Genomic DNA, 26370 nt, shown 5'->3' on the forward strand with positions numbered 1-26370 from the left:
TCTTGGGTCCTTTGCATAGGAAATACTTGGGCAGTGTTGAGAGTGTGCAGATGGTGTCAGCAGGGGAAAGGAGCTGGGTGCAGTAGAAGGCGACTGTGATTACTCAAGCTGATTGTAATGTAAGCTGGTTACTAGAGCTTTTCCCAAAACTGCAGTATTGAGTTTTGATAGAATCTGGTTATTGCGTGGATCCTTTCAGGAGGAAGAAGTGGAGCTTCTTCACAGCTTCCATGCAGTTTAGATGAGTATTTTCCATTAGATATTTCTCTAGAGAAATTAGACAAAATGAGTAACTCATGTTTTTTATACATCTTATAAACCTGCACATCAAAAACTATTACATTTTGAAGCAAGACGGTCCCTGGAGAGGGACAAGTTTTTAAGTACATTATACTGGGCAGATCATGAAATCTATTTTGCAGTTAAACATCTGCTTGCGTGCCCTTTTATCAAGGTTGCTACTGCAGTTAAACAGCAGGGGCTTGTGCTGCCTGCAGGAGGCCTCCTCCTGAGATGGCCGCCCTCTGCCCAGCGCTGCCGCAGGTGGCCTGCCTGGTGCCTAAAAGCCTGCCCTGACATCACTGCCTTCCTGCCATGGCACAGGAGTGCAGAGGTGTTGGGTGGTGGTGTCTGAATGCCTGTTGAATCTTCAAGTGAAATGCTGTATTGGCATTTGGGGTGTCGTTGTTCCATAGGTATCCCATCTAATAGGTGCTGCTGCTGAACTGCAGAGAACCTGGTGAAACTTACCTGCTTTAATACATATTTTTAACGATATCTTTGATGTCTTTTAGCTTTTGTTTTTGTTTGGAAATGCTTTATCCTCCATTCATGCTCTGTTGAATTTATCAATGCCCTAAAGTACTTCAAAGCTAACATTTGTTGTCTATTTTCACGTGTTTATTTCTTGTTCTTAAAACCTTGGATATTTTGCATTTTGTTTATTAGCATTGTTAATACTGTGCATCTGAATGACAACTGAAGAAAGTTTTATAGCATTCTTAGGAATGCTCTGGAAATAAACTCTGTGGTTCTGTTACTGTGCTTTCTTTAATTTATAGACACATTACAGATTTTAATAGTCCTGAGAGACTACTGTACACAAAAATTTGCCTTTTTATTTTGTCAGTTGTTCGTGGTCTGTCTCTTTTGCGGTGTTTAATGTACACATAATTCAGAATCACCAAAGAATTTCTTTGATGTGAACTTTGTTACAGATGCTACACTTATCAGTATGGTTTTGGTGCTTATATTTATGAAGGTTTTCTTTTTTCTGAGTGACATATCTAGCTGAGAAACTATGTGAAGATATGTTTTTAATCATAAGATCTGTAACTTTTATAGTTAGAATCATGCATGTTAGAAATAATGTATTTCTTCAGTTACATACAGTGCTTTTCTGTTTTGTCCCTTTTTAGATGACTGTATGACTATAAGGCACAAATTGTTGTTTGCATACAGAAACTTAAATGTTGTGCTGTTAAAATGCTTTTGATCATTTTTGGAAGATCGTCATCTTTTATTTATCATCCGATTCAAAACATTTCAGTGAAGGAAACAAAAAGTGTTAGATAGGAATGATATAGAGCCAAGCTTTCAAGTATTGTTTGCTTGCAAGGAATGGGTATAGCTTATAACTTTTGATGACTCATTCTTTCTGTGAGGATAGGAAAAATAAGCCCAGTAGCTCTCCTCTGCATTGAAGCCTTGTTGACTTTTTAGAGCCAGAGGCTTGGAGTAGGTAATGCAAGATTTTGTTTTGATACTTCAGTTAGCTAGCGGTATGGTAAGTTGAACAGATATACCACTGGCTATATCACAGAATAGAAAAATTCACACCTTTATGAGTGTAGTTCAACTAAACTTGAACCTACTTTTCTCAGTAAGGTTATTTTCAACATTGATGCAGATAAACTAACGTTCAATATGTGTGCATGCGTATATTGTTATTTGTTGTTTTTTATTAATGTGTGAATTTTGTGGGAAATTAGGTTTAGTTTTCTTCCACTAGCTCTAGATGCTCTTTTGAGTTTTACTTTAACAATAAAGAGCTATTTACTAGAACAAATAATTTAGTATATGAGATAAAACCATTTTCTAATGCTGATTAGTAGAAGGATTTGTCATAGCGCATGAATGTAGTGGCCCCTACAATAATAGATGGGCATGGGATGCAAAATAAAAAAAGAAGATAATAAATGAACTGCTGATATATGCCTAAGAATATATGTTATTATTATACATCAGCAACCTCTAATTGCTATGCTTGAATCAAGAGTACAATATGAGCCAAAAATACACAATTCTTTGTTGATTCCCTAAAAATAGCCTTTAAAAAACAAACAAACAAAGAAATATACAAGGTCCCGGTTCCACCAAAGATCCGATGTAACTTTCAGTTACAGCTATGACGTTTTGGATGTGTTAGGCCCTGTGTTGGCATCATCATCTTGCCTAAAGTGTAGGTCCAAGGATGATAATTAGTTACGGAGTATTTTACTTCTTTCCTGCAGAAATGTTCAAAGCTTGTGACAATGTAACTTTTTAAGGGGAGTGGGAAGCCTTCCGTTTTAGAGCAGTACTGTTAGTTTCGGTGTAAGACAATGTTAAATACGAAAAAAATTATCAACAACCACTCTTCTTTATGTTCCAGATGGAATATTTTGTAATATTTAATGCACATTCACTCTTTTTCTTCCCTGCATATTAGATTAGTTTATTAACAAAATGTTAAATCTCAGAGCAAAGCAATTACTCCATCTCATATTGCTGTTTTGCTCCATCTTATTATAGTTGATCAATCTTTCACTTCCCATTAGTAGCACTGCAGATACTACTGTTGCATAAACAAACTGTAGAAGGAAAAGTGATACTTAGACAGGAAAACAACTGGGCTTCACCGAATGCTGGACATTTGCCTGAATAAAGTCCATTCCAATGAATGTCATCAAATGGAAAGGAAAAATGATATTTTTTACACTATATGTGAAAGTTTTATAAAATTTGGAGTGAATCAGGAAAAATGAGAACTCCAGAAGTACTTACAGAACAAAGGCAGTGTAATGTTGCTCTGATACAGTGAGAGTAACTGTATGGTGTTTTCAGCGGGAAGGAAGGGAGCAGGACAGTATATGTTTGTATAGGACTATTTCTCTTCTTTCTGTATTTTGGTAACATGGACTTAAGAGGCTGAGATGAGATTTGCAGAGCCAGCACTGATCTCCCACTGATGCATTCAGCAGGGAAGATAGGGTGATTATCTTTAGAGAAGAGGATTGGGGCCTTATTTGGATATTACAAATTCTGAATGAGATAGCTTGACAAAATCCTATGGGATGGCTTAAGTCAGAATTAGTATCCTGGCTGTGCTAAGGAATAAAATTTAGTGCTAATCAAAGGCCAGATATTTGTTTTGGGTTTAGACTAAACTGCCTGAAACAAATAGGTACCTATAAAAGCTTACTGTCACAAAGATGTAAATCACAAATTTCTCAGATGAGAAATTTAGTTTTGTTGAGGGGCGGGGGGAGGGAAAAGAGCAGTTTGAAGTACAAGAAGTGGTGATATGCTTTTGTTATCGTGGCCTGGATGGTTCTGAACTGTATTCATAACTACCCTGTATTTACTTTCTTTGTGCAGTAAAAGCTTTGCTTCATCACTGCACTTTGCTGCTTCTAGTAAGATCCTACAGTGTTAATCAAAATGAAGTTGGCCCCGCACAAGATTGACCCAAATGCTTCCTATGTTAGCAAAGTGCAGTGACTGCATGTGATGCTGTGTCTTTTCATCATTTCTTGTATATGCTGTGTTTATGTGTGTATGTGTTTTTTTTAATTCAGTGAGCAGTTGTAATTTCCTACTGCAACCATTTTTCTATGTATGTCAGCAAATGCAAATATTGCTATGCGTTGAAAATATTTCCTTCAGTCTGCAAAACAAGGATGGCAAAGAAGTAAGTCCACAAGAACAACTGAGTCCTGCATTTGAGTTGAAGGCAAGCAGGTTTTAATTTCCTAGTTTTCTGACACACTTAGATCTTTGACAGTCTCTGATCTGCCTATATGGCCCGACAAGGTTTGCTGGCATTGCTTAAGAAAATTCTGCCCAACAACTGCACGCTTTTCTTTCTGTCATCTAGACTTCCAAAGTCAGCTATTTATTTTAATGATTTTGTCATTAGTTGCTCCTTGTAGTAATTCCTGTGTGTTATTTGTTGTTTGATATTAGCACATATTTCATTTCCAATGAATATCTCTCTTTGGAAAACAGAAGAGGGAAGCTATGCTGAGAAGAAACTGTTCAGGCTGGTTTTTACAAGAAAAATTTGCATGTGATTGTGGCTGAGCCTGTACTGTTGCATGGAACTGATATTTATGAGAGGATAAGCATTGAATAAACCTTAAAAAGAGACGATATAAGCTTTTTTAAAACATATTATCATTGTATAAGTTATATACTTCTTTGTTTTAAACTTTCCTATGAATGAAATTATCTTTTTCCTGTGCTGTTACACCTGTGGCCTTTTCAGGATGCATGGTTGCAGGGTCTGAAGGACAGACTCTGTTTCCATGTTCTCATAGGGATGCAAAGACATACGTGCTGCTTAGAGTAAGGTCTCTTATTGTTACTAGCTGCAGAGGGCTGTTATGCTTACTGTGTTAAAATATTCATCTTCTAAAGCATTGCAAAATGATTTGTCATCTTCAAAATGGCTCAGAAAAAAAAACTGTAGTTGGTTGTACTCCCGTTACTTAAACTGGAAAGGATTTGCTGCAAGGACTTCTGCAGTAGGCAACCACCTCTTCATAAAGGCTCCACCTCTTCATAAAGGCTATCTGGTTTTCAGAAATTATTTGTTGTGACCTCTGTGAATAAGACACAGAGATAAATACCAGAGGAAAGAACAGATAAATCTTTGGGAGAACATTTGCATCAAGGTTATTATTATAAATCTTGAAGTGACATAAATGATATAAAAGCATAAATAATTCAAGTTTATAACCTGCATGAGCTCAGTGTCTGACTCAAAATAATTTTCAGCAGCACTCAGAAATCTAGAAATACATAGGCATGGTACAGTCTGTTCTCTCTTTCTCTTTTTTTTTTTTTTTTTTTTTTTTTTAATCAGTGTGTTTGAACACAAGGATATAATAGGGAAGTCTACCTTGGGAATATACATTAATAAATTTGGAGAAATTGTGCAATATATAAATTGTGATTTGCCTTGATGATTAGAGCTCTCTCTTTTTCTCCATATTACCATCTTATCATTAATTTGGGGTACTAATGTTTTTACAGTACTGACTGATTAGTTACTTCTACTTCTCTGCTACATCAGAAAATAGCAGAAATCTCTGCTGGCAAGCTAAGCTTTCATAGTAATAAGAAAAGGAATAAATAATTATTATTATTTTCAGAGGAGCAGAACATTTTGCTTCTGTTGCCATGTACCTGGCTAAGTCCAACCATTATTATCCCTGCTTATCTTTACAAAACGTAAGCTTTGCCCTTTCTGGACTGGTGAATGGCACCCCTAACATTAAGTCTCCATCCTGAGATTAGATTATAGCCTTGCTTTCACTGCTTCTCACTGCTTGGTCTTGGAGTTCTTAGCTGAGATTTTGCAAGTGGCAACAGATCAGTAGGTTTGTATTGCAGAGTTTTTCTTGATGGCCAGTAGCAGGAAATCCAAGTGTGTTGAGATGACTCTATCTCAAGGATCTTTGGAAAAATGAAAACAAACTGATACCAGAAAAAATACTGAAAATAAGAGAGTAAGTCGGTGGGGGTGACGACAGCATATAATTGCTATATGGTTTTTTAAAATTCTTGACTACGTTACATAGCATATAATAGGTACAGTATGATAAAAGTGCAGTGCTACATGTGGAAAAAAAAAGGTCTCTTTCAGTCATTACATTGTTAACACACGTCATACTGATGGCAAGATTTTTTTTTTTTTTTGCTTAATGTTTCATGTGATGTCAGGCAACACTACGTATAACTATCTTGTGTGTTATTTTTCCTCCAATTTTTAATTTACAGAGCTTTCCAAGCATTCTACATCTATATTTCATGCTTTGAGTAGGTTCAATATTTTTAAGTATGACAAAGTTCAAGTAAACCTGAAAGTAGAAAAAGTCACAAATTCGTGTTGCTATTTGCTGACCAAAGGAGGTGGCAGCTGTTTTTTCAGAAGCTGTATAATGCTAACATTTAAACTGAACCAGGTGCATATCTGAGAAAATTATCTGTCAAATATTAAATGCTATTCAGAACAGGCACTGTATGATGTGTTAGATCTCCTTTCTATCAAAAAGTAAATAATGTGGGAGTGTTCTGGTCAGGTTTAAAAATGAAAATCTTTACTGACCTGTACATAATTTTATCCTCAGCTGTATCTCTTTCCAGTGTTATGAGCACTGGAATGGTTATGAAAGCTGTGTGACAGAATGTAACAAATAATGAGTTCTGCAAATTTACTTAATGACTGTTTACACAAAATTGGAAAGTACATTTTGTTGCACTTAGTGGAAAAGATCTTGCACAATGGAACTCTCAGAAGTCTGATGAGAACTTTGTCTGGCTTTGTGTAGCTGAAAAGATGATGATCATAACTGCTGCAGGCTCAGAGCATGTCTAAGTGATGAAACCTGAATGTTTCCCAAAGCCTATGGCATTAATTGAAATGGAGAAGGCAGAAGATATTCCTCTCCATATGTTTCCATATTTTTTGCAGCTGCCTATTAAACTAGTGCTCTTTACCAAGAATTTTGATCTATTTGATCTGCATTTTTTTTTGTTGCTGTAGTCCAATCACAGCATGTTATTTGAGTTGTACAAAAAGACAGATGTTGTAGGGAGAACGGTCCCCTCAGATTCTCCATTAAAAAATAGCCAGTGAAAGTGTTGCAGTGAGCCCTTGCATCATGTAAGAATGATGCCAAGAGAAGAGCGAGCCTTATGGCTGTCTGGTAGCTCCAGGCAAAGTGGCAATTGTTATCTTTTGAGCTCAATATGCCAACGTTTAATTGTGTTCATGTCATCCTTATTTGTGCAGTCGTGTTCAATTTTGTATTCTTTGCATCATCCCAATGATTTCCAGTCTTTAAGATTGTGCATTTTCAGGTGACAGTAAGGAAAGGCAAATGAACCACTCTCGCTTCCAAAAAGTGCTGTGGAAAACCTACAAAATCAACGTGAAGCACAGTGTGATTTTTTTTTCCACAGAAGCGTGAGAATTGTATACATATTTAAAACACAAGTGCAGGGCAAAGACTGGAGCAGAAAGGCCATCTTCTGCACTGTGGGGTTCTGATGTGTCTCCTGTAGTACCAACATTTAGGGGGAGCGAGAGATCTCGTCTATGTCAGCTGCTTGCTATCCTAGCATGAGCCATGAAGTACAGCATATGAGATGCTGTGCTTGCATCTTACCAGGCACACGCAGGTGTTCATGAAGGGTTGGCAGTTAACTACTGGAGCCACTGTTGCCATAAGGTTTGTTGTGTTGCTGAGGAGTACAGGATACAATATACTACGGCAAAATTAGTAGACTTCATGAATTACCTGTGGGAAGTTCTTAAACATTCTGCTGCTCTGCAAAGAGGCATGATATCACGGCTTCAGAGTAGTTCTGTCAGTGTAACAGAGCAGGCTCAGGCTTTCTGTACAAAGGAGAGAACCAAGAGTAGTATGAGTCTTGTGCTTGAGAAGCATGCCTTTGTTTTCTGGTTGGTTTGCTGTCACCACATTATACACATTACACAGTAAATTTTCAGCCCAAATGACAAAAGCAAAAAAGAGCATGGGAACTTGCAAAGATCTTGCAGCATCTTCCTCCTCAAAGTCTTTGAGTCCTACATCATGAGAGATATACTTTGCCTGAGTTTGGCAAAGCAAGAAAATGCTTGCTTTCTGGATAATTAGCCCTAATGACTTCGAACTACTTTGACAAACAGCAGTAATATTGTTAAGATGCTGTGGCAGAAAACATATCCTCTGCTCTCCATCAGATAAATGTCTGCACAGGTTGCTTTCTGCAAGCAATATTTCAAAGAAAGACAGGCTGCTGTTTTCTGGCCACTCTTTCCCTTTCAGCTGATGCTTTGTTTCTCCTTATTCTCTTGCTTTCTGGTAAGAGTCTCAGGATTGTCAGTGTTGGGAAGGACTTCTAGAGATCACTGAGTCCAACCCTCTTCCCCCCATTGGACAGCCTTTCCATTGCTCCATCACTCTGACAGTGAAGTTCTTCCTTCTGTTAGTATAGAACTTCCTGTCTTCCAGTTTCTGCTCATCACCCCTTTTATTGTTGCTCACCAGTGAAAAGAATCTGCCCCCATCGACTTGACTCCCACGCATTAGATATTTATAAACAGTTCATTTCACATTAAATTGACTGCTGTATCCAAAAGCTTTTAGTTCCAGTTCAGGTTGGATCCTGCACTGTATGAACATTGTTCAAGTCAAGCTTTTGATGAAATTCCTTCTTGCATCCTTTTATTTTTATATCTGCACATAGGAGTTATGCTCGTGTATATACCTTACTGCTGTAGGGTAGGCTTATGGAAGAGTTGAGGAAAATCGAGAGGAACAAGTGTAAGGTAACTGTGGGTCAGCTATCCTCACACAAAAACTTCCCAGACATCATTTCTGTCACTGCTTTCAGCACTGTGGGAACTGCAATGCAGTTGTGGTGGTTGGGGCTGCTGTCATTCTCATTATGATAAATTCACATCTGGACCTGACCATAGCTAAGAAGTGAATGTGGGCACATCATATTTGGTTATTATAATTTTAATGTGAGCTGAAGCCTTCATTTGTCCATTAGCCATTTTAGATTTGAAGTTCAGGGTGTTTGAGTGTAAGATTTAACATTCTGTCACTTTTATTTGGCAATTGCTGAAAAAAAATGTTATTTTTGTAGTTCAGAGTGGGTTTTTTCTTTTTTTTTTTTTCTCTTGTTTTTCTTTTTTCTGGTAGGCTTCATTCAGATCTAAGTAAGCATAAAATCACATACGCAAAAGTAACAGTGAATTTAGCTACTTTGTGTATGTGTCTGTCCAGAATGTACTCTTAACACATTGTAGTACCCAATATTTGTAAAAGTCACAGGAATTAATGATCCCATCCTGGTGCATTCATCAGGGAAAGGAAAAATTGTAGAGCCATTTTAAATCTCCCTTATAGTAGTAAAAGAAAAAAAGAGAAAAAAAGAGCCCTTTACAGAACAACAATCCTTAAAAAGGGGGCTGGGGAGTGCTCTCTCTGTAACTGGTATTGCTGTGAAGGGTCACTGGGTAGAAGTCAGTGGGATGGATTGGACCCTTGCCTGCTGTGTGTTGCAATACTTGATGTACTTTGAAACTCCAAAGAGAAGGATGTTGACTAGGTGGCACAGTTCTTTGAGGATCATTCTGTTTCTGAAGAATTTGGGGCTTGATTTTTTTCTATACATGTCCAGTTCCACTCAAGGGTGGAATGTGCAATTGCAATACCCTAACTCTCTTACCTACAGGCAGGCAGTCTGTCTATATTACCTCTGTTACCTCCAGCTGTTTCTGAAGCATTTTAAAAATGCTAATTATTTCTCAGCTAACTTTGTATGCTTTTTAAATTCTGCTATGTTCCTCTTCTGAAAGAATTTCAGGACATAATCCTTCAGATGACGTTCATTCTTTTGGGTGCCATCATGATAACTAACTCAAAACTAGAGGGAATGTCCTTGTTCTCTCTCTCCCTCTCTCTTTTTAAAAGTTTCTATTCTAGCTTAGAAAAAGTCCTAAACTGAAACTACAAATAATCAGAACAAGATTAAATGTGATCCAGGCAAGAGTTAAAGGGATCTAGCATCAGAGATTGTTATTTTTGGGTACATTTAAACTTATCTGAAATTAAAGTCGGGTTGTATCAATCCATGGCAAGCTCACTACAGCTAATATCTACATGAATGTGAAATAACATATGAATCACTGGAATAAATGGTCATGAAGTCTGTACTCAGACGTTTTGTCTTGCTTTGTAAATACCAAATAGATGCAACTCAAATTAATCATCTTTTTGAGTTTAAAGACTTGAAGGGCATTAGCAACATTCTGAAATTTAGTGCTTTATATAAACACAGTGGGGCCGAGAGCGGTAGGAAAAAATCAAAACATTCAAAGGCATGCAACTGGGTAATTCAATAACCCTCACATGTAGAGGCATTTCACACAGTGGGACTTTAACTTTATGTGCAGGCTGGCTGTATGCTGGGAGGCAGTTCCCCCACCCCAGCCCAACTCCATTTACATGCATAGCTGGCCTGGTAGGTGTAAAAATAGACAGGCAGTGCCTGAATTGGAAATGGTCACCGACTGCTGCCTGCAGTTGCTGGGGTTTCGGGTTCTCTGTGGCACAGGACGGCGGGCAGAAGGGGTTGGGGTGCTGAGCACAGGCGCACCCACTGCAGTCCCACTTGGAGGGGTCACCAGGAGAACTGCAATGGGCAATGCACCCGTTTGCCACGCGTGTCACTCAGACAAGGGCATGAGGACGCCAGGGAACATGCAGGACTTGGATAGAATCCCTGACTATTATGGATGCAACTGCGAAGAAAGTAAAGAACCTGAAGCCCGCGTAAGTCTTGGCTGAAGTAAACAGGAGTCGAAGGGGAAAATTGTGCATGCCAGGTTTGAAAAAGGAATTGTTTGCTCAGCTTGCATCTTGCTTGATATCTTGCAGTATTCAGTCTGCAAGACATATTTATGTTCAAGTTCTGTTTTGTTGCGGTGACTAACTGTGATTAATAAGTAGCTGTTGCTAAGCTGTGCAGTAGCTGAGAAGTACTGTCAGCTACCCAAAGGTTTAGGTATGTGGAGAGAACACCACTAGTGAAGCAAGTCCTGCAAATGAACGGATGTAATCAGCTATCCTAGTTTAATGTGACTACCGTAAATGATCCTACACTGTTTGTTCTCAGAACAGAAGTCGGGATCTGTCTGTTTTTTGTTTTTTTTTTTTAATTTTAAAACTGTTTTCTCCAGTACATGATGTTACTTTGTGTGTTTGCAGCAGAGGATGTCTTTATGTAGAGTAGTGCGGCAGTGAACAGGAGGCAGGCATGCAAAAGAGGGTACATTGACAACTCTTTGCAAGGTTGAGAGTTAGGCAAGCAGTAAGTGATAACAACAGTCATGTCAAAAGAGCGTCTCTGAGACAGATATTTTATAGTATTGATAGCAAATGAAGTGCCTTTGTTTTCCGTTGTTTTCCCCTCTATTTGACAAATTTATTTTTAAAATGGTTATTTTCATGAAAATCAACAAAAGGGCTTAACATCAAAAATTCTGGCAGAACAAGATCAGAAAACCATACAAACTGATGCATTCAAATTTTATGTTGTCCCATATTGATCTACAGTAAAATTGTTCTCGTCTTTTAGCTTTGCATTTGCATGGCTTACTGCAGTGCATAATAGAAACTATAGTTCAGAGGAGCAGCAGAGCTCAGAAGGGAAGAGGAGACTGGAGGTGCTCTCAGCAGCAGCTCACAGGAAGTTCTGACTGTCCCAGAAGAACATATGCTTGATATGGTCTCGATTTTCTGGTAGGAAAAAAAAAAAAAAAAAAAAAATTACTGAAATTTTTCTGACCAGTTCTGCTTTTTTAGCTGACCACACATTTGGATCAATTCTTCAGTAATAAAACTTAGTTCAACTTAAATGATAAAATCGAGCTATTTCTTTGAGCTTTCAGGCAGCTTTTTTCTCTTACCAAGCAGTTTTTGTTTAATTAAGAAATAAGCTCCAGTATTTGTGATGGGAAACAGCAGTAAGGAAGAAAAGCAGTGAAAGCACAGAGCTTCCTGGCATGGCCGGAGATGGAGGGAGGATGTCTATTTTATTTTGCTTTGAACAGACAGTATAATATTTCCCTTATGCTGAGGCTGTTAGGCAATGTATGGAGGTTCCCTGTGGTAAGAAAAACTCAAATAAGCAAACTCTGCAGCAGTTCCCCCTGCTTGAATTTACAGTCCCAGAGCTGCTCTTCTGCATAAGGTCTGGTCTGTGAGGAGGCAGGAGCAAACCAAATCCAGCAGCATGTGATTTTAACCTCGATTATTTTTTTAGATACTTCCTTAGTTCAGCCTTCAGAGCTTTTCATAGCAGGCAGAGATCAGGCATTTTGATAATCGGTTTGATAGGTGTGTCATTGTAAGATCCTGGCTTTGGATCTTTGGTTTACCTGTGGTAGTTCAGATCCTACAGTCCTTTGAAGATTTCAAAGGAATATAGCCTGCCTTATTTCCCTAGGAAGAATGCAGTTCATTATTATGTTTATTTTTATGATTCCTTATAGAAAAATTTAAAAATATGTATCTGTAGATTAGAAATGTCAGTCATGTTTTGTCCTGAAGGGAGAAGTTGTACATTGTTTTCTCTCAAACAGGAATATAGCATCCAGCACAATACCTGTTAGCTCAAGGCTTCCTGTGCCTCTATACGGCTGTGGCTGTGCTTGCTGTCTTAAGGGTGCCTGAGAAGGGATGCTACATCAAGCTAAGTGTGACGACTCCATGTATCTTCTACCAGATATGAAGTATTGAATAATTTACCTGACACTTGGTGAATTCATGTGGCAATATTGCTGTTCGTGATCTAATCTTTCTAAGCCAAAATCAAATACAGTCTGCTGCTTTGGACCCATCTTGTTGAAGAAATCAGGAGTATGTTTGTACGACTCTCTTGAGTTGTCTACGTAATGCAAAATAACTCTCTTAAATGGGAAGATAGATGCTGTTCTGAGTTCACCTTTGAAGTAAAAGCAGTATTTCAAAACAAACAAAAATCCAAACTACTTTCACAATCATACATTGCAGATTTTTTTTTTTTTTTTTCTAATGTGCTGCTACCAGGAGATCTCAGGTGGCTGAACACTGTGGTTCATGTGGTTCATCACATTTGCTGTGCATTGATTTCCCTCCTTGATGTTTAACTACCTTCTTATTTGCTCTTGAAATTATATTTGCTCTTGGAAGGCTCAGGCGCCCCCAGCAGAGATTCTTGCTTTGCAGGCAAAGCCATGGTGATGTGGGCTTTGGCATCGTGATGCAGGGCAGCAGGACACTTGGTGTAGGGAGCTGGTTGCAATGCAGCAACACTGAGAAGTGATGAACTGGTAGGCTGTTTCCAAAATCTGGGAAGTATCTGTGACTGGAGGGTGTGGGGCTCGTGATCCAGATTGTTCTGCTACACCCATTACTACAGCATGTGGAATTGGAGCCAGAAAGTTTTAAATAGGAAGAGGAAATTGCAAGTTTCCAAAGTGGGGGTTTTACAGGTGGTGGAAAATACAGCCGAAGAGCCATTCATTCAGGTGAAGTTAGATAAAATTTGTTCTTTTGTCTGATGACCAGAGCAGAGTTATTTGGAATTAAGCCCCAAGTTTACAGAGGTTTTGTTTCCATGGTAGTGTTATGGGAGGAATTAAGGGAAGTGCTGACTGGTTAACATTGTAACCACTGCATACACATCAAGTGTCATGCTTAAGGAGAAGGATTTTGTCTGTTTTGAATGTGCTTCAGGTGTAACTTCCTGCCAGCTGGGAATAAGCTAATGTCAAGAGACAAAAGAAAATTATCTGTGTTGGGTACTGGGCTACTTGTGCATGAATCCTAAAAAAAAATCTACTAAATGAAACTTTTCTTCTTCTTCTCCCACAAAAGATGGAGTTATAAATAATTCAGTTACTGCTTCACATTCTGCTTTATCTTACTTTACAGGAAGGTGTTTAAGATGAGTCTTGCTGTCAGAACTGGCTTTCAATTAGAAACTGCTGCCTTTCAGTAACACCCATTTTGTTTGCATCTATTTTAGTCCATCTCAGTGGAACATGAAATCATTTTTTTCTGTTTATGGTGCCAGTAAATTTGAATCAATTGGCAATCGGTTAATGGTGTTTAGGTAAGTAAATCTGTCTGATCTGTCTGATTCATTAGCACTGATAGTGTTAGCATGTTTCTCTTAATAGAAAATATCCCTTCAGAGGCAAGATCAGATAGAAAAGGATGAAAAATTAATGACAGAATTCTTCATCAACTATCTGTCATAAACTTCATAAACTTCATTCATAGGCTGGATTTTGCTTAGGTGTTTTTGGAATGGCATGCTAATTCTTTCTAAAGGTGTTCTCACATTATTACCATTATTTCTCCATGTAGGGCCATCGTTAGTAATGGAAACTTGACACAGAAATCATGTCGATGCCTGCCAACTTCCGAAGGGGTTCCAAATATCCCCAAATCTCAATATGTGGTGCCCAGATGATCCAGTATACTACTGCTTCCTTTAGTATTATTCCATTCCTTTAGTGGGAATCTTGGTTCCATACCAGAATTGAAGAGACTTCAGTGAATGGAAGTGTCACACAGGAGAAAGGAGACTGATCTTCTGGTTCAGTTGAATATTCTATGAATCCTTTCTGTTTCAGTAAATGATAAAATTAGACTTCCACTCAAATTTCAGTTCAGGAAACTTTCCCAGTAAACAAAAGGATTATCTATTTCTACTCTTAGAGTAGAATGAAAGTCGTAGTAAAAGATAGGAAGATTTTTCTAGTTTTTAGGATCACTTAGACTATGGTAAAAACTTTTATTTTTTAAACCCATCTTTTATTAATTTGCAGGGGTTTTTGTTTTTCTTTTCTTTCCTTTTTTGAATCTAGACTGTGTTTCTGTTTTACATTCATCCTGATCACTGTAAATTTGACTTGCACGCTTTGTTGCCAAGCTGGGACTTACCCCAAATTTTATTTATGTATTTATTTTTTAAGGGTGTGAATAGCCCAGTGGGATATGGGGGGTTACATACGGCTGAAGCTCAGCTAGTACTGGTGTGTTGTTCTGGATTAAGCCTCCATTATTGATGTGGCTTTATACTTTAACATCAGTATGGATTAAAATAACATTGTTTCAAATACAGAATCAAGAAGGAAACTGCAGCTGAAAAAAGGCTTCTACAGGGTTCTTTTTCATAGAAAGCTATGCAGTTTTGCCTCTGTTCTCACAGATCCTTCATTGACATAGTAAAAGTCAGCTGGCAGTATGTCCAGTATGTCTAGTTAATGAACGTAGTGGGAGGACTCCTACAGCTGTCTGAGGCAGCTAAGTATCATAAGGTTTTATAGAGGACATTTGTTTCTTGGCTCAAAGAAGGGTTGATTTCACATTAGTTTTCTCTTCCTCTTTTGCTGCTGCTGTTGCTAATCTTGGCCCAAAGTCAAGAAAACACTTATGTATATATCCATCCTTTGATGATGAACACGATTAATTTGAGATCTATTTGGTCCAAAGATGTGGTAAAAATTCAGCAAATGCTGATTTGCTGAACATACTCACTTATTCTTTCCATGGTTAAAAATAAGTCCAAACTGATTAAATATTTGTACATTACACTGGAAAGAAAAGAATGGCTGGAAAATGTATGATCTGCAAATACTGGAATTTCTAAAAGGAGTTTTAAAAACTGTTCAGCTGTCACAGAATAACAACCAGCACAAATAATTGGGATTTTTCCCATCATTATGGGAATAATGGCATTGCAATACAGCTGTAGTTTTATAATGAGCATATACTGTGGAGGTGAGCAGGGAGGCGCTTGTTTCCCTGTATTCAGCTCTGGAGAGGCTGCAGATTGAGTACTGTGTTCAGTTTTGGGCCCATCACTGCAAGAAAAGCATTGAGGTCCTGGAATGTGTCCAGAGAATGGCTCACTCAACAAAGCTGGTGAGGGGTCTGGAGTACAGATCTTATGAGGAGCAGCTGAGGGAGCTGGGATTGTTCAGTCAGCAGAAGAGGAGGCTCAGGGGGAGACCTTATTGCTCTTTACAACTGCCTGAAAGGAGTTGTGATGAGGTGGGGGGTCAGCCTCTCCTTCCATGAAACTAGAGATAGGATGAGAGGGAATGGCCCCAAATTGTGCCAGGAGAGGTTCAGGTAGGATGTTAGGAAAAATTTCTTCTCAGAAAGAGTGGTGAGGCACTGGAACAGGCTGCCCAGGGAGGTGACTGAGTTATTGTTACTGGAGATGTTCAAGAAAAGGTGGTTTATTAATAAATTCTGCACAACTAAAACAGGTGCAGCAGATGTGATTCGTTCTACTATGAACCAGCATGAAACTGGTTTTCACCAGGAAATCTACTCTGTTTGCTTAAATGGGGAAAACTGAATGTTAGAAATCATTTTTGAAATCAAAATAAGAAAATAGCACGTTGTCCATCCATCTTCCATCATGTCTTCCTGTAAAATAACAAAAGGAAAACATACGCAAAGGAAGTGGATTTGAAAATAAAGTACTGGTATATTCTTTCTTTTCTTTCAGGTAATAAATGTTACTTTATTAAAAGCTGGGGAAATTGCCACAGAATCACAGGGATTAGAAGGGACCTTGAAAGTTCATTTAGTCCAATCCCCTTGCTGGAGGAGGAACACGTAGATCAGGTCACACAGGGACGTGTCCTGGCAGATTTTGGATGTCTCCTGAGAAGGAGATCCTACAACCTCTCTGGGCAGCCTGTTGTAGTGTTCTGTCACCTGTGTTTCGATTAGGGTTATCATATCATTAAGAACATTTACCAGTGCTAGATTACTGAATTTGTGCTATTTGTGCCATTTGGACAAGATTTAGCAAACAATTTAAAGTCTTTGCCCTCTTGCAGGCATAGCTACTACTTAACTTAGGCTTATAGTTCACAAAATCACCATTATTCAATTGCTGTTCTTTGAAGACTGGCAGTGCATTCAGTGCAATATTAAATAAATAAATAAAGAAACAAAATTAAAAAAAAAAATCAGGGTGTAAAAGATAAAATATGAGCAACTGACAACATTTATAGAAAGCATTCCCTTAGAAAAACCATTTGTTTTCACGTCCTACCTTTTACATTTGGATTTTACTGTGGAAAAAGTAACCATACTGGCAAAAGAAACAGATGTGACAAATGAGTTGAGTAATGGTAACACCTCATCTGTGCTCCCTTGTAGAGTTGCACCCAATTAAATGATGTTTTGTTTGAGCAGACGATTGCTGAAATCAGAGAATAACCAAGCCAATTGGGATAAAATTTAGTGGTTGCCTCAAGGGTATGAGCAGAAATTGATACTGATAATAAAAAATAAATGAAATGTGTTTACACTGCTGCCATTTTTTCTCCCTACATCTTTCAAGTACCGAATAACATCAAGAAGCCATGAAATTCTGAGTTTACATTATGCAAATTTCATTCTGTGTTGAGCTGAATTCTCAATCCCAGACGTTACCTGAATATATTAATATAAGTCACCAGTCAATTAAGAGCTGCTTAATGAGCATTTTACCAATTATAGAAGCAACTGTTGAACAAACCCTTTCTTACCACTCAGGATTTTGTAAGTAGCATCAACAGCCAGAAAAACCTGAAGACTAACAAATTCTGTCTTCATGCTGACTTCATGTAAAACAATAATACAGGGTTCAGTTTGACATGGAAGTTTTTATAACTCCTAGTGACTTGAATTTCTTAATACATATAATGCATGTCAGTAAGTTTTGCTTACTTGCTGGTCAGCACCAGCCTCTTCAAAAATTTTGGTTGCATAAACATTCTTTGTAAATCCTAAGCACAGGGTCCCAGAGAGGCTGCTTGAGAAGTACATTTAAAAGGGTTATTAGTTTTTAGATAGAGACTTTAATGCATAGACTAATGTTACACAGAACAAATGTGTTAAATTGAGGTGTAAAACATATATTTCTTAACTATACACTGTTTTTGACTTCTGTTTTTCCTGCAATTCAGTCAATAAACTCTAACAGGTGAAAATATTCAACAGATCTTAGTGCTAGGTTTTATTTTCACAGTGAGGTATCTGGGGTTGTGGACCAAGAATAGGCTCATTCCTGTTATTTGGTGAAGTAAGGTACAATTTTGCTGTAGAAATGATTTCAAATGAATATTTGGATGATTTAAATAATGTTACCATAAAAGCAGGCTTTCAGTTACTGAGAACAGAAAGCTCCTCTGGCTCAGTCTTTTCTTGTTGAGCGTGAAGCTGGTTTTCACCAGGAAATCTGAATGTGTTGAGAAATTCCAGGGAGTTGGATATATTGTATGACTTCAATACTACACATCACAATTTGTTTTTGCCATATGAGTACAGTGTCTTTGAAACAGGGTGATGGTATGTGCTGTGAGTGATGGGGTCTGTTGAAACAGGAAAAGCAACCAGAGTGAGGACAGAGGATCTAAAAGGCAAGGTTTGTGACTATTGGAATAAAACACTAATTTCCAGATCTAATTTAATTACTCAGATTCTGTGAGTTGTGCACTTGAAATTTGAGCAAAATTCTGATATAGCATTTAGCATGAAATGTGGCCTCTCAGCCACTTTTTAAACATTGTTTAAGCAATGTTTATTCTATCCTCTCACATATCTCACATTTTTATTACGCTAAATTTAATAATATATTTATCAGCTAGTCTGATAACCAGCTAATTAAAATCAGCACTTTTGCATTGTGCTAAGAGTATACCTAAGGTTGCAGTGGCTATTTTCTACACAGTAGCTCATTTGTTTGTAGTACTTGGGAAATTTCTCACTTCTGTTTGGAATTGTTCATCCTCACTCAAAAGCTGAAGAAAAGCTAAGTTAAATGATAGTCGTCATAGACTCGTAACACTTTCTTGCTACATGTGTGTGTAACGTGTTGTGGTGGTGGTGGTTGATTTTTTTAACAATGTATGTTGACCTGGATTATGAGCAGTTTTTTTATATATATCTGTAGAATGGTACAGATTCAACCTTGGTTACTGTGAGAAGAAATTATGTTATGGAGCAGTCCAGTGTTAGACGCACAATTAACAATAGCCAAAAATTTCCATGGAACAGTTTAGAGATCTCAAAATAGTGTATTAGAAAAAAGCTGCTGAATTCAGCCAGGTTATCACTTTGTCCTGTAGTATAAGGTACCGACTAAGTATTCTTCAGCTCTTTGTATCTTGTTCTAATGGCATCTTAATAACGTTCTGATTAAATTGTGCAACTTAGTGAACCCCATGTAGACAGAAAGATTCCTATGTTTGAATGATGTGTCAAAGTGCCAGGAAAGATTTTGCAAATTAACATGTCAGCATTGGATGTGTCCAGACTTCCAGTCTCATGTTCTCATATTTGTCACCTACTCGCCATACTCTTTGGTAATCTCTTCTTTTCCTTCTTGATAGAGTGCTTGCTTTTGTATATGATCTACATATGATTGTACAACTTAAAAATGTAAGAGGTGTTTGCATAGGGAGAGATGGCGTGCTGTGTATCGTAGGGTGCAGTGGATTCTGGCTTCATGTTGTTGTGAAGAAAGTATCTTTGCATGACATTTGGCTGACAGTTTTTCTTCACCAGTCAACAAGCCAGCGAAAACCAGCGTGTCAGTTTCTGTGCCACAGAAATGCATTAAGAATTCAAGTAAAAATTCTGCAATTATGGAAAAAAGAAATGTAATGAGATTACTTTGTCAGCTGGAAAAATCCACAGATCCCAAATCATGGTTACCTAGCATGGTGAAACTACAGAAAACAGCTGCTATGGACTACTAAGACAGTTCTCTTGAGATGGGTTTGAATTTGTGATGTGCCAAAGTGAGTAAACTGCTGAGAGCACAGTCCTGACAAAAATGACTTTAAAGACCTTGAAATAACAGGAAAAAGGAGAAACTACTGATGACTTGCTGAAAAATCAGAGATGACAACCAAATCAGGAAAGCAAATAGATATACAGTTTCCAAGCTTTAAAACACAGTGCTGAACCTTTGAGTGTTCTCAGCTATCAGTACACACTGATATTTGTGCGTGAATTTGTATGTGAAGTGACTGAATTGGTGTTTGTGTTGTTTAGTTGTATTTTCCAGTTCGATTTAAATAAGATTTAAATAAGAGCACAATCTTTAATAAGATTTGACTAAGAGCATTTTTGTGTGGAATAACATATTGCCCCAGATGACAGTGGTTAGTGATCAGAGATACTGTAGTAGAAACATTGTGCAAGAGAGGCTGTAAAAATACCAGGCTTGGTGAGCTTGCTTGCTTCCTCTCCACCTTGGCTTGATCAGTTTCTTTCTAGTATCTTTGTTAGTTCCTAAAATAAAAAAGAGAACAGGAGATGCTCTCTGTGATTTGATGTAATCTCTGTTGACCCTCTTGCTCCTGGCTGCTAAGTCTTAGTGATAATCCTGGCATGACTCCATGTAAGTGCATGCTGATCTTCTAGATAGTTGTCATGTGTGGTCACTTGTTTTGCTAATGCTTCACATGTGAGTCTGTAAGAAACTATTTTGAAATAGGAAAGGTGGACTATAAAGAGATGGGTACCATTCTATTCACCTAATGTGAGATCAGTACATGCTACAGTGATAAAGCATGTGTTTTGTTTTGTTTTGTTTTAGGGAAAAGAGATGATGTGCTCTAATATTTTCCAAGGCATCTAAAGGGAGCATTGAGGTCTCATGGTTTTCTACTGGGATTTTAGCTATCCTATTGCTCTTCTCTCCACAATTAAGCACTGTTATTTCAGAATGAGACCATACAAAGATGCTTCTGGAAAAGAAGTCTCTGTACAGGGAGTTAATCATGTATAGGTAATTCATAATAATTCTTCATGTTGACAAGAAGTATATATTCTGCATTTTAATTGACATTCAAGTGTATGTAATGAATCTTGCAATGATGTGCATTGCATTAATTTTTAGATGACAGAAGTATGCATCAAGAAAATGAGAGTCTATTTTGAAAATGCTGCTTGCATCATCTTAGCCAGAAACAAATGAAACATGCTTATATGGTCCTATGTACCATCTGAGCTTTCAGCAGTAACTGGGGACTTAACATTTTGGCCTTTTGTGTTACTCTGTGTGAAAGAAAAACCAAGCTATGATGGATTTATCCCTAATAAAAAAAAGAAGTTGTAGATGTTTGTAGTGTCATTCAACCTTAACAACCTCTTTAAAGTATGAAAACAGATTATCTCAGGTCTGGCATGTTAATTTATTGTTGTAAAGCTTGAATAGAAATGGAACTAAAAAAGGTAATCCGTGTGTCATACTGTGGGCAAAGGTATTTTTCCCATCACTTTCAAGAGTGTCAGAATTTACTGCTTGTGAGTTCTAGTGTTTAATCTTGATTAACGTTTTTACCAAGACAACTGTTGTTTCAAGGACATTTAAGATCAAAATACATATTTTGTGTGTGTGTATGTATGTGTGCACATGCACTGCATGGGAGACAGCACAGTTACCATTTAGTTTTAAATGGCATCTCTTTTAGGTGCCCACTGACATCTGCCTCTGTGTCATCTGAGTGCTTGACTGTCTCAGGCCTGAAGCTATAAGAGCTTTCTGTTGGTGTGAATTCCTGTGCTACCATCCTTTTCACCCTGCTGTGTTTTTAGAAAGGCAATTTGTTTTCTTAACAGCAAAAGATGTGGAAAATATGCTGGAGTTTACTTAAAGGGATTTTAAAGGAAATATTTCTATCTTGATTTGTAGTGCATTTGTAAGAAGAATCATTTTAATACATCCATCTGTTTCAGATTAAAATAAGTTGGAATCAGTGGTTGTTAGTATGGTGCAGTAATCTGGGCAACAGAAATAAATGCTTTGTAATGGATCAGGTGAGTGGAAAAAAAAAAAAGCTTTGTTGATCTGCATTAATAAGTTGGAAGTGAGAAGCTTCCAGGTTGTTCCAGGTAAAACTGTGGTTCTCATCAGGTGCTTGTGGCAGAGAGGTGCAATTAGGTGAGGAACACTTTCAGTGCCTGGCTCAGTGGTGTGCAAACCCTCTGTGCCTCTGTATCCCAACCTCACTACACAGCCTTGAGTGGTTACCTATATGCCTTCTGAAAAACACTCCTACTCTATATGCTTACTTGATGTGTGGAGACTGCTTATTTTATGTACAAAGATGATTACTCTCTGTATGTGTGTTCCCAAATGCTAATTCTGTTTTATACAGTTCTGTTTTATACAGAATACCTCTATCACACAACTTTCTGTTCTCCATGGATTGTTGGTTGCATTAGTGGCTAATTTGTCTGTGTGTACGTGTGTAGGCGAATAGCAAAGTGCATGTTAGTTCAAATAGCCAATGTGATTTCATGGCATAATTGTTGCTGAATATGAGAAGGCGGGAGCGTTTTGTGATCCCTCACTTTAACGATACATCACACAACCTAGCTCAAGAACAAATTGCATTGCTGATCCTATTCCCCAGTTTATCATGCCCCAGTTCGTGTTACAGTAGATAAAATATAGTAGGACATTCATTTTTCTCTTAGATGTTATTTTTTTTTCTCTTAGATATTATTATTATTTATACCTCATGTATAGCCAGTATTTATGCATGAATGTGCTTTGTAGTCATGAAGCTTTGTACATCAAAAACAAATCCCAAGCTGATGCGTGAGCATCTTAGCCAAAAACAATTGGTTAATTATTTTCCTGCATTCTGAGCACATACATAGAAACCAGAAAACTATGACTAGGAAACCCGTTGCTTTTTATTTTTCCTTGTTGTTAATACTAGTTACTGTGATTTCTGTCTTTTCATTACTTCTTGCTAAGTTTTAAAATTCAGCAGTTATTGCACCATTTTGCTTACTCTGACAGGATTGCTGTTTTGCACCGGTGTAGCCCTGTTTATGTATGTTAATTAGTGCAGATCCAATGCAAATTCTTCACAGTTTTATTCACCTGCAGCATAACATGTGGAAACCTTTCACTGCGATGAAATTATTATCTCTTTTAAGCAGGAGCTAATTAGAGATTTTTTCTGCTTATCTTTTTGCAGTCTGACAGCAATGCAAGCTTTCTTCGAGCTGCCAGAGCTGGCAATCTGGACAAAGTAGTGGAATACCTGAAAAGTGGAATAGACATTAACACATGTAATCAGGTAAGATAATTGAAGGGCAAAACTATACGAGGAAAATGCAAGTCATACAAAATGCAAGTCATACCCTCTTCACCAAACTAGAATTTTCAAGCTAGATTACCTCATGTAGATGTCATAATTCATCTCAAGCTATGTCTTTAAGTTTGTTCTTCAGTAGGAACTTTCTATATAGAACTGTTATTGCCTCTATATTGCTTTTAAATAAAGCTTTGCATAAGCCTTTTGGAGCTCTTCTTTCTGACAGTATCCTGCAGGTTTGAACATGTACATTACTGCTATATGTAAAATCAAAATTTAAGGTATTTTCTGGTATTCTAAGGCTAATGGACCTACTGTTGTGAAGTTCCAGTTCCAACTGAAACAGTAAGCACTAAATATAGCTGTATTCCTGAAAATATTCAATTTATGAAAAAAACAAACAAAAACAAACAAACAAACAAACAAACAAAAAACCCCCAAAAAGTCCTAGTTGCAAAAGTTACTAGGTAGTATTCTAGGGAGAGGGAGGATAATTTTTTTTTTTTTTTTTTTTTTTTTTTTTGTGTGTGTGTGTGTGACAAATTCTGCCAACAATTTTTTGTGTGCTTTTAGTTACTGCTTTTTATTGAGGGTATCCATTTTATTTGTGATGGGGCATGGATCCCCATGTAATGGGAATTTCTCCATTTTAATGAAAGATATTCCTTTCATTTCAGGATGCGCGCTCATTTGTATGATGGTAATAGCAATAACATAAGAAAGAAATTACACAGGTTGCTCTGAAAGTGATGCTTCCTATTTATTTCCATGAAAAGTGCAACAAATACAAAGAGTATTGTAACACTGACAGAGCAAATATTCAGCTACAAAATGCTGTTTTTCAACCTGGTCACTGCCATTAGCTATGTATTTTTTTTTTGCCAGCAGTTAATAAGAACCTGCATGTTGTGCTTGTAAAAATCTACATGGCCATCCAGAATATGGCTTGCCTTCCACATTGATGTTGCCACTGCTGTAATGCACCACTCACCACCTAACTGTGCTCAAATCCACTGTTTAGTCTCTGTAACTATTCAGTAAGCGTTGATGAATGCCAATGGATGCCATTTTTTCCACATGGAGGAATTCAGTGACACACCTTTTCTTCATACACACTTCCATGTCAGACATGATTTTGTCAGACTGCCCTTCTGCTGTTATCTGTCACACAGCAGCAACATGGAATAGGATGTTGATGGGAAGGTTCAGCCTCCTGCTGTACCACTACCATCCGCTTCTGATGTCATGGGTCAACATAATAAAATAGAAGGCATTACCTTCAGAGCAGCCCTCATGCAAGTCTAAATTTGCAAAAGAGTTAGAATTTTGTGTATTCTGAAAGAAATTATCTTGGCCTTAATTGTAATACGTTAATACACATTTTTAAAAAATACAGAAAGAGTTGGTGTTTTCAGTTTCATACTTAGTTTTTTTTGGACTTATTATTGCTTGGATTGCTCATTAATTTAACATGAATGCTGGAGGAATGGGCTACAAGCTGAGTAATTCGTACCAGATAAAGTAGATCTTACTAAAATAAATAAGTAAATTTGCATGGTATCTTTGAATTTTGTTAATGTATTTTTATTGAGATTATTTAGTTAATATTTTGGTAAACAAAACTCATTTTATTTACTTATACGCCAAATTTTAAAATCCCTTCTTCAATTCTTTTTCTGTTGTGTGGCAATGAGTTCCAAGTACCACTAAATAATCTAAAGACAGAAAAGTGATGGAAAGTAGGTGCTTTTCCATTGTTGTTAATCTCTAATAAGTATTTCCTTGGTCTGCTGGTTGTTTAATGCTCAAATTCTGCCCAAATCTTCATAAAATATTAGAAGGAGTTTTTTGCAACTGTATGGTTAGTGCATGACCTCAGATATTTTCAGTGGGTTCTAAAACACTTCTTCGTTTTCAATCTAAGGGAAACAAAAGGAGGTTTAGTACTCCACAGTGCCAGACTTGTCCCTTAAGAGCAATTGCTAGAACTGTAGAGGTAATTGTTTCACCTAGAGCAAGATTGGATCCAATTCAGAATGTTCACTCCTGTGGCAGAGACAGCACTATACAGCCTTACCATTATAGAAACACTTGATCACATTGGAAGCAGTGTGGCCAGTCAACTGATTTTCCTTGGTCTTTAAGCGCACCACCCCGCGTGGAGCACCTGATCCCCAGTGACCTGAGGTGAGGAAGTCCATGGCTTCCCCTGCTATTTTTGTGATTTCTCAGCCCATAAAGAAACATCAAGTGGGAAGTATTTTTAGCTGACTAGCGAACATGTGCTCAAGAAGATTAACATCTTGAAGCTTGGTTGTAGAATCTCTAGTCAAATGGTAATTAGCATTGCAAATCTGATTACCCTCAGGTCATTAAAGAAACTATGATTTTATTCCTTTTTTTTTTTTTTTTTTTTTTCCTCCAAAAACAATTTTGGAAAACTAAACTGAGATATGTTTTTATCACTGGTCAAATTTCTCTGTAAAATATATTGTTATGTCAAAATATATTGCTATGTCTATAAAAATATACTTTAATATTCTGCTTGAACTACTACCTCCTGTTTCAGAGGAATTACTATCGTAAAAAAACAGAGTTAAAATTTCAACATAGATATGACTGTGATGGAATATTTTGGTTTGGCCCTTTTGTAAAATGAGTTGCAAAAATCCAATTATTTCTGCTTCGTAGCCCAGGACCCTGAGTTTGTGATGCTTAAGTGATTGGTACCATCCAATTTAATAGGACTGCAACTGTTACTTAAAAGAAGCATGCAGTTAAGTGTCTTGACATTGTAGCAGAGTCAGGGGTGTTTCTTTGAAGAGGGGTTTGAAAGCTCAAGCTTTATGATGACTACCTCCTAGCTCTTAGTCAGATTTGATCAGAATGACCACAAACTAGACAGTATGTAGAAACTCTGGAAGTAAAAATGCTTTTAAAGTTTGTCTTTAAATACATAAAATCAGTAAATAATTCAGTAGAAATTTCTTGTTAGCTCTATTTGTAATTCATGCCTCATGAGATGGATGAAATTTCAGTGCCCAAGGTGAACAGAAACTTCAGTGAATGTTTGCTTTGGTAGCTTATAGCATCAGGTTCAGCCCACTGGAAGAGCTGTAAGGAAGAAGCCTTTGCCTGGTGAAAAGAAACAGGTATCCAGGGGAAGTTTGTTAGCAGAGGATAAGACTGAATGTGCTCCTGGCTGTTGTCAGAGTACACCCATAGTTCTCTTGTACTACACAAGTACACTTGATCTCAAAGACCTTGCCTCAGACTTTCACCACATGGCTCACAGCTTACTTGTGGCATCATTATAAAGCAAGCAAAACAAGAAACACAACTCTTCTTCAGTAGCTCTGATACAGAGTTGGTGTTATTTCAGGAATTTTTGCCCAGAAAACAAT

At 37.5% G+C, this 26370-nt stretch overlaps 1 protein-coding gene across 10 annotated transcripts in view; it reads left to right on the top strand.

The window, feature by feature from the left end:
* Positions 1–26370, top strand: part of ANK2 (ankyrin 2) — a 307168-nt gene that overhangs the window by 145710 nt on the left and 135088 nt on the right. For all 10 annotated transcript variants that reach the window (XM_042811616.1, XM_042811621.1, XM_042811625.1 and 7 more), the window contains exon 3: positions 22847–22948. In XM_042811616.1, coding sequence (XP_042667550.1) covers positions 22847–22948 — 102 coding nt within the window. The remainder of the gene's footprint in view (positions 1–22846; positions 22949–26370) is intronic.

This window comes from Centrocercus urophasianus, unplaced genomic scaffold (assembly GCF_019232065.1).
Source record: "Centrocercus urophasianus isolate 14NV4802_14NV808 unplaced genomic scaffold, USGS_Curo_1.0 seq_13, whole genome shotgun sequence".
Lineage (NCBI taxonomy): Eukaryota > Metazoa > Chordata > Aves > Galliformes > Phasianidae > Centrocercus > Centrocercus urophasianus.